General features: G+C 46.8%; 1 protein-coding gene across 1 annotated transcript in view; it reads left to right on the top strand.

Annotated features, from left to right (window-relative positions):
- Nucleotides 1–1,403: 1,403 nt before the first annotated feature.
- Nucleotides 1,404–17,569, top strand: part of Ccdc30 (coiled-coil domain containing 30) — a 77,563-nt gene continuing 61,397 nt past the window's right edge. Inside the window, exons 1-3 of the mRNA XM_051171857.1 lie at nt 1,404–1,562; nt 8,910–9,100; nt 10,681–10,834. Of these exons, the coding sequence (XP_051027814.1) occupies nt 8,936–9,100; nt 10,681–10,834 (319 nt within the window). The 5' untranslated portion in view covers nt 1,404–1,562; nt 8,910–8,935. The remainder of the gene's footprint in view (nt 1,563–8,909; nt 9,101–10,680; nt 10,835–17,569) is intronic.

Raw genomic sequence — 17,569 nt, 5'->3', positions numbered from 1 at the left:
GTGTGTGTGTGTGTGTGTGTGTAGGAAGTGGAAATGCTCGCAAACAGCCATGAGTCAACAAAAGTAAAACAAGACATTTGATCTAGATTAGTGGATCAATGAACCTTTTCAAAGGAGGTAAAACTGATCAGTGGAAGTGGGCTGTGGGTCACAGTAGAGGGAAACATTTTAGATGGGGTGGTGGTGGTGAAGGTGGGGTACTTTTCAAGGCCAAAGAAGAATTGTAACAGAAAATAGGGGGTGCTATTCAGGTGATGATCCCAGATAATCCAGAAGGAGAGCTTGGCAGCTAGAGGCAGACCAACAAATCTAAGTGGTGTTTTGGATACCAGCAAAGCAAAAGCCAGTTTTGACAAGCGCCTGGAAGTTTGCAAAAAAGAACATCTGGAGATTTAAGTTGAGCCTGTGCTAAAATGTATCATCAAGAGCCAGGTGGTGAGGGTGGGAGCTTTTAATCCCAGCAAAAAAGGCAGAGGCAGGTGGAGCCTCTGCGAGTTTGAGGCCAGCCTGGTCTACACAGTGAGTCCAGGACAGCCAGGGCTGCCACACAAAGAAACTCTGTCTCGAACAAGAACAAAATATGCATATATGTATATACGTATATACATACATATAACAAAAAATACTTTGGGGTTGGAAGATGGCTCCCTGGTTACTAGCATTTGCTACTCTTGGAGAGGAACCAAGTTCGTTCCCGGCACCCACAAGGCTCCCAATGACTATAACTCTAGTTCCAGGAGATCTGGTGTCTTCTTTTGGCCTCCTTAGGCTCTGGCATGCATGTGATGCACATTAACTCATCCGGGCACATAATTCATCATCATACATGCACATAAGTAATTTAAAAAAAAAACCATTTATTGCGTTCTATCAGTAAGAAGCTGAGCAGAATTGTCAGTGCTTAGGTTTTCTTAAGGATGGTCAAGCCCACTTTCTGCATTTTCACAATAATTAGCTGGGTCCAAAAGTGTCGAAATTTACCTTAGATACTCTAGTTAAGACGAATCTGGCTCTACGCTCAGAACTGCTGCCTTCCCTTTTTAAAGGCAAGGTTTCATTCTGTAGCCCCGGCTTCACGGACTAAACTGTAAATGACACAAACTGGCTCTAAACTCAAGTCTGCCTCGCCCTCCCGTGCTGCAACTGCAGGCGTGAACCCTCACATCCGATTTTTGAAGTCACTTACAGAAAAATAAATATAAGGAGAATAGGTTGAGCTTGGCTTACCCACAGCCCGTGAATTATATAGACGCGGTACACTGTTGCTAGGGTTACTGCTGCCTCCAGAGCCAATGGCGTAGTTTGTAGCTCCGCAGACCAATAGTATGCATGGGAACAGCAGAAAAAGCAGCCGCAGCGCCGAAAGCGTGCGGATCTCCATGGCTCCCGCTCGGTGCGCGCCTGCGCGTTCCCTCGCTGAGGTCGGTTTCCATGACAGCGGCTGGGCGGCAGGAGCTGAGAGACCCGGGCTGCTTCTGCTTGCTCTCAGGAAAACCCCACCTCAGCTGGTGGTGGGACCTGTTCTTTCTGGGGTACACGTTCCAGATCTCTCCGGATCTCCGGTGAGCTCCTTCAAGGGGGCTGGCCTGGCCCAGAAGAGGCGTGCTTGTGACTGTCCCCAAAGGCCCCGGAGACACCGCTGTGCCCTACTCGTGGGCCGAGGGAAAGGACCGTAGGGCTAGCTTCGTCAAGCGCAGCCTTGCGTCAGCACGAAGCTCTCCAGACCTTTGGTGACGCCAGCATCCGAGGTCATCAAGTCAGTTGCTTTCCGCCTTTCAGCCTTCAACTCCATCCACTTCTCTCACCATCTGAGCACCACCTCCTTTGTCCTGTTTATCCCACAACCATCTCCACCCTTCCCTGTCCACGCTGTGCGCGTTGTTGAGTGGCCCTGCGTCTCCACCACTCTGTCACCTATAGGCCACCTCCTCCTGCTTGCCCTCAGCAAGGTTTTGTATGACTGCACATTACTCTTTCTCTAGCTATGCCGTCACTGTGAAGACTCCCCCCACCCCCCACACTCCTATTTCTCTGCACTGTTGCAAACTCTCTGTCTTGGGTGAACTTGAGATGAAAGAAGTAAACGTTGCAAATACATACGTTAGGCTGGCGCAGACCTATTGCACTTTGAAAATAGAAAAGCATTTCAATGTCAGTTTTGGACTTATTGACAGCCCGTGTGTGAAAGTTAGGTTCTGTTTCTTGTTAAGGACTATGTTAGTCATAAATTTAAGCAATATGTTCGTACTCGTAAAAATGTCATTCAAAAATGATCACATAGCAAGACTTTGACTTTTAGGCCAACATATATCCAACATCTGGGGATGGTGGGATTTGCTAGAGTAGGGATGCTTGAAACTTCTTGTGTCTCTTTTTTCTAAATTAGAAAAACGCTCTTGGTGAAGTAAACTAATCAAGAGCAACTTAAGACAGGTATTTTTGGCAAAGAAGCAGGCACAGTGGCTCTTTAAAAAAAAAAAAAGAAAGAAAAGAAAAGAAAAAAGGACTAATACAGAAGTTTTTCATTATAAAATGTGATAATTTAGATCCAGTGAAATTTTATTTTGGCCTGGAAAATATTAATTAACTCATACTTTTGTCTCATAATATGCATTTCCCATTGGCTCTTACTATTACTTTTTCAGTATTTGGGTTTAAGTGTAAACCTATGTTAGAGAAACAATAAGTTTACATTTTCTGGGTTTTGTTTGTTTGTTTGTTTTTTGTTTTTCGAGACAGGGTTTCTCTGTGTTAGCCTTGGCTGTCCTGGACTCGCTTTGTAGACCAGGCTGGCCTCGAACTCATAGTGATCCACCTGCCTCTGCCTCCCAAGTGCTGGGATTAAAGGCGTGCGCCATCACACCCGGCTCGACTTTTTAAAAAGTGTATTTCATTTTAGGAATTGAAACAACTTATGAATAACATTCTTGTGTTCAAGATTATGTGTGTTTGAATTACACATATTTCTATAGAAGGAAGAACAGCAGGGGGAGAAGTCATATGATTGGCTGTTCCGGTTTCGTGGCCATGTTATTTGTGTGCTCCTTAGCAGTCAGTTATCGACCACACGATCCAAACCCAGTCCCTTACTCAGAGCCAGAGGCTGAGGTCTGGTCCCTCTGTTGTGGTTAGAGGGCACCTGCTAGGACAGAATAAAGGAGCAAATAGGCGTGACTGACCGATGCTGTTTGCCCTCTTCCTATTTAAAATGCGTTATTACTGTCTGCTTGCTTTGACACGTCATTCCCACGCCATCTTTACATGCATGTGAGAAGCTTTAGAGGCCTAAAACCATCACAGGACACACTTGTTTAACGTGCTTAACGACTTCTTCTTCTTCTTCGTTTTTGTTTTTTTGAGACAGGGTTTCTCTGTATAACTTTTATTTTCAGGGGTGCGGTTCGATACAGATTTTCTCTGTGTAGACTTGGCTGTCCTATACTCACTTTGTAGACCAGGCTGGCCTCAAATTCACAAAGATCTGCCTGCCTCTGCCTCCCAAGTGCTGGAGTTACCAGCGTGCACCACCATGCCTGGCCGAGATGACTTTACTTCTATACTTTGTTAAATGGGGTCAGTTTTAGGTACAGGTTAAATATCAGAGAATTTATCATTCAAACGGCTTATTTTTTATCACCTTGAGGTCTGTTGTATTAAGATTTTAGGATTTCTCAACCTCCATTCTGAGTCCACTGAGGGGAAAAAAATGTCCTGGCATGTCCTAACACCATCCCAGGCAGAGGGACCTGGATGTGCGGACTCAAGAAACTAGCTGTTTAGAGTGTGGGGGAAGCCGTGCTCACATGGCCGGAAACCTTAATGCAAAGGACGAACAGAAGACGGACTGGGAGACACAGGCAGGGACCAGGCTGTGGAGACTTGCAGGTGCCAAGCAAAGGGGCTTGACCTCTGCCTGAAAGCCATGAAGACATTAAGAAGCAAGTGATCTATATTCAGAATGAGGCTTCTGGGGGCTTTACAGAGCCCAGGCTGGCTAGGCACCGGCTGGCATCAGCAACTCCTGTGGCAGATGCTCCTGTGCTCTCCTGAGCGCATCATGAGTGCCTACACTAAGCCAGCAAGCATGGAGATGAAGCAGGAAGTGAGGAAAGAGCCAGCAGCTACAGATCTGGTGACTGCCATGGTAAGATGAATAGGAAGAGTCACAGAAGAGATGGAGGACATCGCTGTATTATTTACTGGTGATTATAACTATGGAACGCAGAAGGCCGAGGGGCCACTATGGAGTATTCAAGCTGACCTGTTCGGCTGACGAGTGGACCCGCACTGATCCGAGTCCACTCACTTTGTATTTCCCTTCCACCCTGTGTCCTGTTTTCCAGAGCTTGCATCCTCTTCCCACCTGTTCGCTGCTGTAGGCTAGGCCTTAGGGATCAGATCTACACTCCTGCTTCCAGCCCATTTCCGCCTACAACTCACCGCGTGAGAACTATACGCATGGAGGCGGGCCCAGATCATTGAGCAGTTAACCGAAGGTCTCAAAAGTTAGAACCAAGAGAAACAACGCATTAGCCTATTCTGAAATAATGTGTAGGCTTAGGGCTTGAAGAGCTGTTCTCAGCCTTGCTGATGAGCAGCAGACAGACTGTCGTGCTGGGAGGAGGAGCATATTCACAGAGAAACCCAGACAAAAGTGCATCAGGAAGCCAGAGGCAGGCAGAGTTCTGTTGAGTTCAAGGCCAGCCTGGTCTACACAGGGAGTTCTGTGCCAGTGAGAGACCCTGTAACAACAACAGCAGCAGCAAAGCATATTCTTTAAAAATTAAAAAAATAGGGGGGGTGGGTGGCTGGAGAGATGGCTCAGAGGTTAAGAGCATTGTCTGTTCTTCGAAAGATCCTGAGTTCAATTCCCAGCAACCACACGGTGGCTCGCAACCATCTAGAATGTGATCTAATGCCCTCTTCTGGTGGGCACGCACACATTTGGGCAGAATACTATATAAATAATAAATAAATATTTTTTAATTAAAATAAACAAAATAGATAAATAAATAAAAAGAAAAAAATTAAGAGCATCATATCCCTGAGCACTTAAAAGCAGAAGGACCAGGAACGCAGGGCTAGTTGAGCTGGAGTTCATGATTCTCCGTCTGCCTTCTAAGTGCTGGGATTGCAGGCATGTACCACCACACCTGCTGTCCTTACATCTTGCCCTTTCCGTAACAATCTCGAGGTAGAGTGGGATTAACTGACTGGGAGTGACAGGAAGCTCAAACAATAATGGCTTGGGTAGGCGGAAATTATAGCTCCATAATAGAATTCCCGGGTATGGATTCTCAGGGGGAAGACAATTGATCTGAAGGAGAAGGTGGGCTGTTAGATGGCTCAGCAGGTGTCATCTGGAGAACCCACAAAAACTGGGTGCCATGGTTTGCATCTCTAATCCAGCAGTTCCATGGCAAGATGGGAGGTAGAGACAGGAGAATGGCCCAGAAGCTCACAGGCCAACTAGCCTAAAGTATACAGAGCCAGGAAAATAAGAGACACTGCGTCAGCACTGTGGAAGGAGAGAACCGCCCCCCAGCATTGTCCTCTGATCACTTCACAGGCAGGCGAGCTGCATAAAAAAGGTAGCTAAGCAGGAACCTATGAAATAAGGCAGCAAGCCAGGTGTGGTGACACACACCTTTAATCCCAGCACTCGGGAAGCAGAGGCAGGTGGATCTCTGTGAGTTCGAGGCCAGCCTGGTCTACAAAGTGAATGAGTCCAGGATAGTCAAGGATATGCAGAGAAACCCTATCTCAAACCTCCCCCACCCCCACCTCACCCTCCAAAAAAGCCAGCAAGCAGTGTTCCTATGTCCTGTTTAAATTCTTGCCCTGACTTCCCTTGGTGATGGACTGTGACATGGAAGTGTAGCCAGGCAAGCCTTCCCTCCCCTAAGTTGCTTTTGGTCTGAGTGTTTTATCACAACAACAGAAAGGAAGCCAGGACAGCGAACATCTTTCCCACTGAGAAAGGAGAGATAGGATGTTTAAAGATGAAGGCTCGTATGTTGGGGTGAAAAGGAGAGAAGATGACAGGTTCTGATGGGCTGAGTTGTTCTAGTGTGGAGAACGAGATCACCTCATCGGTCAGGAGAAGCCGGCCACACACAGAGGGACCTAGAAGACTGAGATGATGACATTGTAGCAGCAGCTCCACTCTTTGTGCTTGTCTGACTTTTCTCTAGCAGCACTCAGCAACCTAAAGTAGATAAAGAAGAGCCGGGCGTGGTGGCCCACACCTTTAACCCCAGCACTCAGAAGGCAGAGGCAGGCGGATCTCTGTGAGATGGGGGCCAGCCAGGTCTACAAAGAGAGCTCCAGGACAGCCGAGGCTACACAGAGAAACCCTGTCTTGAAAAATCGGAAAATAAAATAAAAAATAAAGTAGATAAAGAATAGTGAAACTTTCCCAGGATTGGTATTTTCAGAAAGGTGGGAAAGGGGACAAGATAATTGATAAGGTCAGTAAGGTTTAATAAAAATAATGAACAGGTTGGGCTAATGTAACGTACGTGCTGGCATAAGTGCTGGCAAAGCTGTGGAGAAATCGGGGCCTCTCTGCCTTGCAGGTGGGGAAATAAAATTATGCCATTATAGAAGACTATTGATAAATAATCACATATCTAGTCATTCTATTACTAGGTAATAAATCCAAAAGAGCAGAAAGCAGGGACTTAAAGTGATACCCGCACACCAACGTCCTTAGCATCCTTCAGGATAGCGCACTCAGTATCCATCGGCAGATGGATGGATAGACTAAGTATGACAGAGAGGGGAAACCTGGCATATGCTGAGGGGAGGATGATTAGAAGCAGAGTGAAATGGGCCAATACGAGGGAAGTTGCCTGTGCTCCCACTTATAGTGGGCACTTTGAGTCCTCAAAAACTAAACGACAAAAACAGCAGGTCCCATGGGCCGGGGAAGGAGCCAACTATTGTGCTGTGGGTACAGATTTTCTGTTTGGGAGCACGTTAATGTTCTGAAAATGAACATGGAACAACCAGTACATGGGCGGATAACGTATTGTAATACCCATCTCTTCATATACATGAAAATGGCTACAACGGTAAGTTTTAGGGAACATATATTTTACCACAATTTTATAAGATGAGGCAGGGGAGATAGAAGATGGTGATCAGAAATGGACCATGGCAGTCTGGCCTCGAGGCAGGACTGTCTCAAGAGTTCAGGTTATGACAAGGGTGTGAGGTGGCTGTGGAGATGAAAGATTCCTGGCTTTGTGTGTCATAGTTGTACTTCTGCACTCTACTTTAACTTTTAAAAAAATCTGTGTGTGTGCATGCGTGCGCGCTGTGAGTATGTTGGCACTTTCACACTATGGAATATTTGGAGGTTTGGGGATTATTTTGGGGAGCAGATTCACTCCTTCCTCCAGGCTTGCACAGCGAGTGCATTTGTCCACCAAGCTGTCTCACCCACCCCGGCATTCTGCCTTTTGTCTCATCATTATAACATGTTTCCAAATAGTCTGCCAGGGGGCTGGAGAGATGGCTCAGAGGTTAAGAGCACTGACTGCTCTTCCAGAGGTCCTGAGTTCAAGTCCCAGCAACCACATGGTGGCTCACAACTATCAAAACCAAAACAAAACACAGTACCTTGGGTTCCCTGATACCCAGAAATAAAACTACGGGTAACTGTGTGATGCTCAGAGACTCTGTGGGAGGAGAATGTGACGACAGATGACAGGGCCTGAGGGGCACAGGAGGCTTAGTTACGCGTTGTGGGGAGGAAGCGTGGTGGGCCAGGCATCCAGACCTTTCTCCTTCACTGTGAGTACCAGATGATGCAGTCCTGAAGACAGCCTCAAAGCTACTGCTGTATAAAATGTGAAAATAAAGGGCAAAACGAATAAAGCTGTGGGGTTTTTTGTTTGTTTAGAAAGCAAAACTATTACATAGTACCATAGCATTTATGAGATTGAGTCAGACTAACTTACAGTGGTGTGATTTAGTGATTAGTCCTATTTAGTGATTCACATTTCAGTTCACAAATCAGATGTTTAAATTTTATTTTATCTTGTGTATGAGTGTTTTCACACACACACACACACACACACACGTATACTGTGTAGGATTTGGCATGCATAGTACCCCAGAGACCACAAGAGGGCGCTGTGCACCTTGGAACTAGAGTTATAGATAGGGTTTGTGTTAGTGTCCTAGCCTATTGCTATTCAAGACACCCTGACCACAGCAGCTCTTGTGAAAGATAGAGATTAATTGAGGGCCTGCTTACAGTTTCAGAGGGTTAGTCTGTCATCAAGGAGGAGAGCATGGCAGCACACAGGTAGACATGTGCAGCCCTGTGTGGGTGCTGGGAACAGAGCTCAGGTCTTCTAGACGAGAGGTATGCCCTCTCAGCCAGCCAGCTGTCATCTCTCCAGCCCCTTCCTTTCATTTCTGTTTTAAATCAACATCTCACTATGTAGCCCAGCCCAAATTCATAATTCTCCTGCCTCCGCCTCCTAAATGCTGGGATTCGGTGTCTGCCACTATGTCAGCTACTCTTTTTTTTTTTTTTTTAAATATTTATTTATTCATTATTTATACACTATTCTGCCTGCATGTGAGCCAGCAGGCCAGAAGAGGGCAACAGATCTCATTATAGATGGTTACGAACTACTGTGTGGTTGCTGGGAATTGAACTTGGGGACTTTGAAAGAGCAGCCAATGCTCTTTAACCTCTGAGCCTTCTCTCCAGCCTCATGTCAACCCCTCTTACATTGTTGTTTCTGAAAGTTTTCAAACACCCTGGAGAGACAGGGAAGGGGGGACAGTGTCAGTCTTATATTTATTATTAGACTAATTAAGAATTTTCTTGGTGTTTTATAAAACAATAGTTATTTGCCTACAAGTTTTCCGTTATTTCTTCCCAACAGAAACTCACATAAGGGAAGCCAAAGGCATGTGTCAAGAAGGCTTGTCCAGACTGGCTCTGAGCAGCCCCAGCAAACAGAGCGAATGCTCACTGGGAGACCAGAAGACACTAGTGGAGGCCCCAGGGCTTGTGGACCGCGTGCTGGAGTCTCGAAGACATCTATGCAGTAGCCTTCGGAAAGAATTTCCCCAGGTATTCCAGAACTAACCAGATAACCGAGTGAGTGAGAAACAGGGCCCCTGAGCCCTCACCTCTCCGCTAGTCAGCCATTCACCAAAACGCCGGGAAGCCCATTTATGCACGTCAGAATAAGGCTCCGTATCTGGATGGCAGCCTCTGCCAGCCGTTAGCGTTTGGACACGGCATGCTGACTTTCACGAGTTACCTCCCCTGTAAATCTGATGTGAACTCAGCAACTGCACCCCAAGGCCAGGAGGATGAAATGCGTTAGAGCGCGTGCATTCGTCACTTTTCGCGTCGCCCGCAACCACATACCAGACAGAAAATACTTAGAGGACAAGAGGTTTATCTTGACTCGTGGCTTCAGTGGGCATCACCCAGGAAGGCTCGGCCAGGGTGGTGCCATCTGCAGCGGGGGAGGTGGGAGGGGGCGGCAGCTTCCACATCTTAGTGGATCAGGAAGCAAAGAACTAGACCTGAGTTGGAGCTGAACCTGGAGCTCACTGATTCAGTTACTGACTGCCGGGGTGCTGTCGGGATCTGCCGGTGCCCCCCACTGCCGGGCCTGGTTACTGTGTCCTCCTAGACTTTCCACTATGGGCCATGCCCTCAAAGGTTCTATAGCCTTCCATGACAGCACCACAGCTGGGCACTGGGTGTTCGGACATGTGAGCCTAATGGGGGATGGTGGGGGGCTGAGGGGTGGGGTGGGGTACGTTTTACATTTAAACCATAATGGAATGTAGATCTGTGCTAGTGAGAAGCAGAAGCAACTGAAACTCTTGCACCCCACTATTGTACAACTATTTTTAAGACTAGGCATCAAGCTGGATGTGGTGGTACATGCCTGTAATCCCAGTAACTCAGGGATGCAGAGGCAGGCAGATCCCTGTGAGCTCGAGGCCAGGCTGGTTTACAGAGTTAGTCCAGCCAAGGCTACACAGAGAAACCCTGTCTTGGATTTAAAAGAAAAAAAAAGGCATCGTGTGTGTGTGTGTGTGTGTGTGTGTGTGTGTGTGTGTGTGTGTGTTTTGAGACAGGGTCTCTCTGTGTTAGCCTTGGCTGTCCTGGACTTGCTTTGTAGACCATGCTGGCCTCGAACTCACAGCGATCCACCTGCCTCTGCCTCCTGAGTGCTGAGATTAAAGGTGTGTGCCACCACGCCAGGCTCTAGTTTTTCTTTCTTTCTTTCTTTCATTTTTTTTAACATTTATTTATTTATTATTTATACAGTATTCTGCCTACATGATGCTGCAGGCCAGAAGAGGACACCAAATCTCATTATAGGTGGTTGTGAGCCACCGTGTGGTTGCTGGGATTTGAACTCAGAACCTTTGGAAGAGCACACGGTGCTCTTAACCTCTGAGCCATCTCTCCAACCCCCTCTTTCTTTCTTTCTTTTTTTTCAAGACAGGGTTTCCTCTATGTTGCTTTGGCTGCCCTGGACTAACTTTGTAGACCAGGCTGACCTTGAACTCAGAGATCTACCTGCCTCTGCCCCCCCATCCCCCACCTCCTTCCCCCACCCTCAACCCCCAACCCCCTCCCCCATCCCCCGAGCGCCTGGCTTACTAACTGTAGTTTCATGTCAGCATCAGAGAGAAGACCTGGCTGAAGACGCGGGACCTCGAAACTGCCTCATGGGGGAAGTGGAGTGCACAGCACAGAGGCTGGGGGCATGCCTGGAGGAGATGCACAGGGGAGCCACGGAGCCCCAAGAGGAGGAGACAAAACGGAGAAAGTTAGGTGAGCTGTGGCTTCAGGCTACCATTTTGGCTGTGGTTTTACTGGGATTGATCTGAGAGGATATGCAGAAGGAGAAAGCACTCAAGAATGAACGTGTAAAAGGCCTGTTGCTACTGTGTCCTCAAAGTCTTCAGGAAACACAGGCTTGCCCGACCAGCCCCAAATGCACCACGACCCAGGACTGTGTGCCACTCGCCACCAGGAGTCCCTGCACCCAGATGACGCATCTGCTCCTTCCTCCTAGCTTCTACAGCCTCCTTCCTCACCAAAAATAACCACCACGCTACTTTGAATTCTATTTCTGTTTTGACCACGTGCAATATCATTCATTTACATTTTTAAAAAATTTTTATTGTATGTGTATGGCTGGTTTGCTTACATGTATGTTTGTGCATGCCTGGTGCCAGTGAAGGCCAGAAGGGCATATCTGATTTCTTGAAACCTGAGTTACATATAGACAGTAGTGAGCTGCCATGTGGGTGCTAGAAAGTGAACTTGGTTCCTCTGGAAGATCAGCCAGGGCTCTTAACCCACTGAGCTATCTTTCCAACCCCCAACCCCTCCCAACCCCCGCCCCCCCCCCCCCCCCCCGTTTAAAACAAACCAACAAACTTTAAAATGGCTGGGCGTGATGATACACACCTTTAATCTCAGAACAGAGGCCAGTGGCATCTCTGTGAGTCTGGAGGCAGAAGAATCTTTGAGTTCAAGGCCAACCTGGCCTATACAGCAAGTTCCAGGACATTTTTATTTTCTGTGTGCTTGAGAAGGTGAGCGACATGCTAAGGCACACATATGAAAGTCAAAGGACAACTTGGAGGAATTGAGTCTTTCCTCTACCATGTGGATTACCAGCACCATGGAACTGTCAGGCTTGGAGACGGGGCCCTCCATCCTGAGCCATCTTGCCTAAGATCTCCATTCTTTTATATATATATATATTTTGTGTGTGTGTGTGTGCTAGTGTCAGATCTTGGAGTTACAGACAGTTGTGAGCTGCCATGTGGGTGCTGGGAATTGAACCCGGGTCCTTTGGAAGAGCAGGCGGTGCTCTTAACCACTGAGCCATCTCTCCAGCCCCAAGATCTCCATTCTTTCTTTCAGTTTGTTCTCTTGCTCAGTCTCACCTTTGTGAGACCCACTTCCATTATTTTGTATAGGGCTTTCTTCTCTATTGCTCCGTGTGTAATATTCCGAGGGTGCGACAGTGATCTGTCCGTTCTACTGTTGACGGGCATTTGTGCTGTTTCCGCTTGGGGCTAGCATGAGTTCTGCTGCTGTTAAAATTCTTGTACTTATCTGTGGGTATTAACATATTGCCAGTCCTGCTGAGAATGCGGTCTCTGGATCAGAGACTCGGGGCACATTTGGTCTTCCAAAATACAATCACTGGCCACTTAACTATGGGGATTCGCTCTGGAAAACGGGCCTTTAATCAGTTTCCTTCTTGTATGAATGTCACAGAGTGTGCTTACAAGAACTGAGATGGTGGGCTGGAGAGACGGCTCAGAGGTTAAGAGCACTGGCTGCTCTTCCAGAGGACCTGAGTTCTATTCCCAACAACAGCATGGTGCCTCACAACCATCTAGAACGAGAGCTGGTGCCCTCTTCTGGCCTGCATGTGTACATGCAGGAGGAATACTATATACATAATAAATAAATGTATTTAAAAAAAAAAAAAAAAAGAACTGAGATAGCTACCATGACTAGGTGATATGCTATAGGCTTAACAATGTATGGGAGGTGGACAGTGGGTCGACTTTATTTTGTGGCCCATGGGCATAGTTCCGCGCTCCTCAGTAGTTTAAGGGATTCTAGTTGTTCCACACTCACCGGCATGCTTGCTAATCAGCCTGATCACGTTGCCTGTCATGGTGAGCATGTGGTGGCATTAACAGGCTTCACCGTGAGAGTCTGAGCTCTTGTAGAGAGCAAACCAACGCCATTTTGTGTTCAGGGCCTGAGTACCTGACACCCCCACACACACATACACACACCCCACACACACACCTCCCCGACACCACCCCCACCCCCATACATACCGTAACCTGGAGTCCCTCATGAGTTTCAAACTTGCAGCTAGCAACTGTTCCTATGAGCTTGCACCCGAGGCCAACCAATTAGAGCTATAGGTCACAGTAACCAGAACAAACAAAAAAATCCCCTCTGCCATCTGGCCCTGGTCCCCCAACCTGGCCCTGATCCCCCAGTCAATCAGCTTAAAGAGCAACATCCCTGTACCCCTCTGACTTGTCGTGTAACAGCAAGGCTTGGGAACAGCTTAGAAACTGCCCCCAGCCATCACCCACCCCCACACCCCCGCCCCCGCCGCCAGCAGTTTTTTCCTTTAAAAACCCTGTTCCCCTAGCACTAGGAGCCACCATCTTCCCTACTCACAAGGGGGCCAACGGTCCAGGCTCTGAGCTTGATCAATAAATGAGCCCCTTTGTGATTTGCATCCAGCTGGTTCCTGGTGGTCTTCAGGGGCCTCACACTTAGGCATTACACTCTGCGTCTGCTGCAGTGGTTGCTCCCGTGTGCAGTTTGGTGCTATCCTGCTCAAGCCTTTCACACATATTTCTATTTCATTACATCTTTGCTTTATTGGTTTGTTTGTGTTGTTGTTGTTGTTGTATTTTTTGTTATTTTTTGAGACAGGGTTTCTCTCTGTCGCCTTGGCTGTCCTGGACTCGCTTTGTAGATCAGGCTCGAACCCACAGCAATCCGCCTTCCTCTGCCTCCCGAGTGCTGGGGTTAAAGGCGTGCACCACCACCGCCCGGCAATAATAACATTTGAAAAAAAGCAACAAAAGCTAGTCACAAAAAAAGTATTGAATAGACATATAATATAGTTAATATCACTAGCCATAGGGAAGTAGAAACCAAAACCATAAAATCATAATTCAGCAACACTCTATGCTCATTATGATTGGCATTATGGAAAAAAAAACAACCCTGAAAAATAGCAAGAGTTAACTTATCTTGCAGTGAAACAAAATGAAGCAGTCATATCTATTTCATAGCTGAATTTCTTTTTTTCTTTCTTTTTTTTTTTTTGAGACAAGGTCTCTCTGTGTTAGCCTTGGCTGTACTGGACTCGCTTTGTAGACCAGGCTGGCCTTGAACTCACAGCGATCCACCTGCCTCTGCCTCCCGAGTGCTGGGATTAAAGGTGTGCACTGTCACACCTGGCTCACATGGTTGAGTCTCAAAAGCATGTTAAGTGAGAGAAAGCAGATGCACAAACTCACATATGATTCCATTTATATGAAATGTTCAGAAAAGAAAACATGAGAGACAGAAAGTAGGTAACTGCTTGCCTAAACTGGATTTAATAAATAGCATTCCTGTTTGGCAAAACCAAAAGCCAACCTAAATGTCTCGAAAAAACAAACAAACAAAACAAATGTTATTATTTTATGTGTATCAGTGTTTTGTCTGCACATATGTTTGTATAACATGTGCCCACGGAGGGCAGAAGAAGGCATCAAATCCCGCGGAACTGGAGTTAACAGACAGTTATAAGCCACCATGTGTTGTTTTTAATCAAACCTGAGTCCTCTGAAGAGCAACAGTGCTCTTAACTCTCCCTCCATCTCTCCAGCCCCTGTCTTTCTTTCTTTCTTCTATTTTTTTTAGACCATGCCTTACCAAGTAACTATGACTGGCCTAGAATTTGCTGTGTAAAACAAGTTGGCCTTGAATTTAGGCATCTGCCTGCCTCTGCCTCTTGAGTTCTAGGATGAAAGATTTTGTGCTACCACTCAACCAGCCATTGCTGCTTTTTAAACTGTAGAATTTATAATATAAACACTCTGGATTTTAATCTCCTCTGAGACAGGTGGTTTGCAAATACTTCCTTCTCCGAAATGTGAGCAGTCTTTCCTAGCAAAGGTGGCTAGCCTGCCAAAAGCTAATTCCATTAACCTCCCTTATCCTGTGAAACCAGAGCCTGTTGGCCCAAGCCCTGAACGGCCAGGCATTCCTGAGATTTGATTGTCATGCCCCGAGCCACCAGGACTAGCATCTGACAGTGAGGTGGCAGGGTGAGGCACACCCACTGCCCTGCCTCAGGATGAGCATTTAGAGGGCCTCCTACCCAGATGTGCTTGCTCACCCCTTTGGATCGCTATGCGGCCTTTTGCCAAAGTAGATATTTCCTTTTGGAGTTACTTGTGCATTGCTCACATGTCTGCCTCTTTGCGTGACACTAGGAATGCTCATTCCCCAGCATTTCTCACAGAGCTTCACTCTGTTGATAGTGTCCTTTGGTGCACAAAAGGTTTTCACTTTATGCAACTCAGTTTACTTTTTTATTCTTTTATTGCTACTAATCTTGGTATGAGATCAAACAAATTAGGCTGGAGAGATGGCTCAGAGGCTAAGAGCACTGTTTTTCAAGAGGTCCTGAATTCTAGTCCCACGTGGTGGCTCTGATGCTCTTTTCTGGCCTGCAGGTGTACATGCATGCAGAACACTGTATACATAATAATAATAAATAGGTAAATCTATTAAAAAAAGTCAAACACCCCCCAAAAATATCTAGAGCTGGGCATGGTGATACATACCTTTAATCCCAACAAGCAGGTGGATCTCTGTGAGTTTGAGGTCAGCCTGGTATATATTGCAAGTTCCAGGACAGCCACAGGGACCCTGTGCAAAAAAAAAAAAAAAACCTAAACAAACATATATAAAGTTATAAACTAAGAAGTGGACTTAGAAAGCACAACTGTGAGCCGGGCATGGTGGCACACGCCTTTAATCCCAGCACTAGGGAGGAAGAGGCTGGTGGATCACTGTGAGTTCAAGGCCAGCCTGGTCTACAAAGTGAGTCCAGGACAGTCAAGGCTACAGAGAAACTCTGTCTTGGAAAAAAAAAAGAAAGAAAGAAAGGAAGGAAGGAAGGAAAGAAAGTACAAATGTGAATCCAGTAGAAAGGTCTTTAAAAGGTTTAACCAAGCAGGGCTGAAGAGATAGCTCAGTAGTTAAGAGCACTGGCTGGCCAGGCAGTGGTGGCACACACCTTTGATCCCAGCACTAGGGAGGCAGAGGCAGGCAGATATCTGTGAGTTCGAGGCCAGCCTGGTCTACAAAGCTAGTCCAGGACAGCTAAGGCTACACAGAGAAACCCTGTCTCAATAAACAAAACAAAACAAAACCAAGCACTGGGTGATCTTCCTGAGTACTCCAGAGTTCAGGAAATAGCACTCACATGGCAGCTCACAGCTCTCTGTAACTCTAGTTCCAGGGGATCTGGCACCTTCACACAGACCCTCCTGCAGGCAAAACACCAATGCACATAAAAAAAACTGTAAGCAAGTCTGGCATGATGGTGCATGCTTGTAATCCAGCATTTGAGAAGCTGAGGCAGGGGGATTGTAAATTCGAGGTCAGTGTTAACAGGGTGAATTCCATTCTGGGCTACACAGCAAAGCCTTCCCTCAAAAGAGAAAAGGTCCGACCAATCCAAGGATTGTGACTCATTTAAGAAGGCTAATGAAAAGCCAGGATTTTTTTTAACGCTTCACAAGCATTGCAGGAGAATCTGGCCAGTCAAGTTTAAAGATTTTGGTTGTCTCTGGTAATTTTTTTTTTTTTTTTTTTGAGACAGGGTTTCTCTGTGTAGCCTTGGCTATCCTGTACTCACTTTGTAGACCAGGCTGGCCTCGAACTCACAGCAATCCGCCTGCCTCTGCCTCCCAAGTGCTGGGATTAAAGGCGTGCGCCACCACACCTGGCTGTCTCTGGTCATTTTTAAGTTGAAAAAACAATATATTTGGCTGTGTCATGCTAAAAGCAGATTTTATTTTTGAGACAAGGTCTAACTCTATAGCCTTGGCTAGCCTCCGGCTCAGTATGTGGGCCAGGCTAGTTTCAAACTCAGAATCCTCCTGCCTCTCCCTCCTGGGTGCTGGGATTAAAGATGTGTGACACTGCTATAGCCACAGCCCCGTTTTTAAGATGAAAACCAACTGTTTTCTGAACATCTGGAATACATCCTTGGAAACTTTTAACATTTGGAAGCCCTGGTTCGCTTAAAGTTGGCAGAGCAAACAAGACTTTTCTGGCTTGCTGCCTGCCTATCTGTCTCCACGCTTACCCCTGACTTTGCTCTGCAGTCTCAAGTAGCTCTGGATCCCTGTCCTTCCCAGAAGGTCCCTCCTGCCTTCTCTTTGTTCTTCCTATCGTCGTCTCTCCGTTGCTCATCCCACTCCCTTCCTTGGATACTCTTCCACCTGTGGTCCTTCTGCTTCCCCTTGGGTCTGTCTGTGTAGCCCTGGATGTCCTAGAACTCACAATGGCGTGCACCATCACTGCCCTGGCCAGAAAACTCATTACGGTGAGACACAGAAGCCATCTCACATCTCTGGGCACACAGAGAAAACGTCCCTGGGTTCACATCACCACCATGCTATTTGTTTCCCCGCAGCTCTGAGCAGGTTGTTTCCGTCAGCTGACTTGCTTATCTCACCCATGAATTGGGATGTGGGTGCCCCCATTGTAGAGTTATCAAAATAACATACCTGACAACAGGAGCTGTTGCTCCTGGAGGCAGCAGCAGAAATAGTATTGCTATCATTAGAATATAGTTCCTATGAATGTGGTAGGTTATGTTGGGATTTGCCCTGAAGCTCTGAATGTTGCCCGCACAGCATGGAATGTGCACCGTTGTGTGATGCACTCACGGTGTCTTCTAAAGCTTGGTGTTTGCCTCTTGTCGGTAGCAGAGCTTTC

Source organism: Acomys russatus, chromosome 29 (assembly GCF_903995435.1).
Source record: "Acomys russatus chromosome 29, mAcoRus1.1, whole genome shotgun sequence".
Lineage (NCBI taxonomy): Eukaryota > Metazoa > Chordata > Mammalia > Rodentia > Muridae > Acomys > Acomys russatus.
The sequence above is the reverse complement of the archived record's forward strand: the minus strand, read 5'-3'. Positions and strand labels throughout refer to the sequence as shown.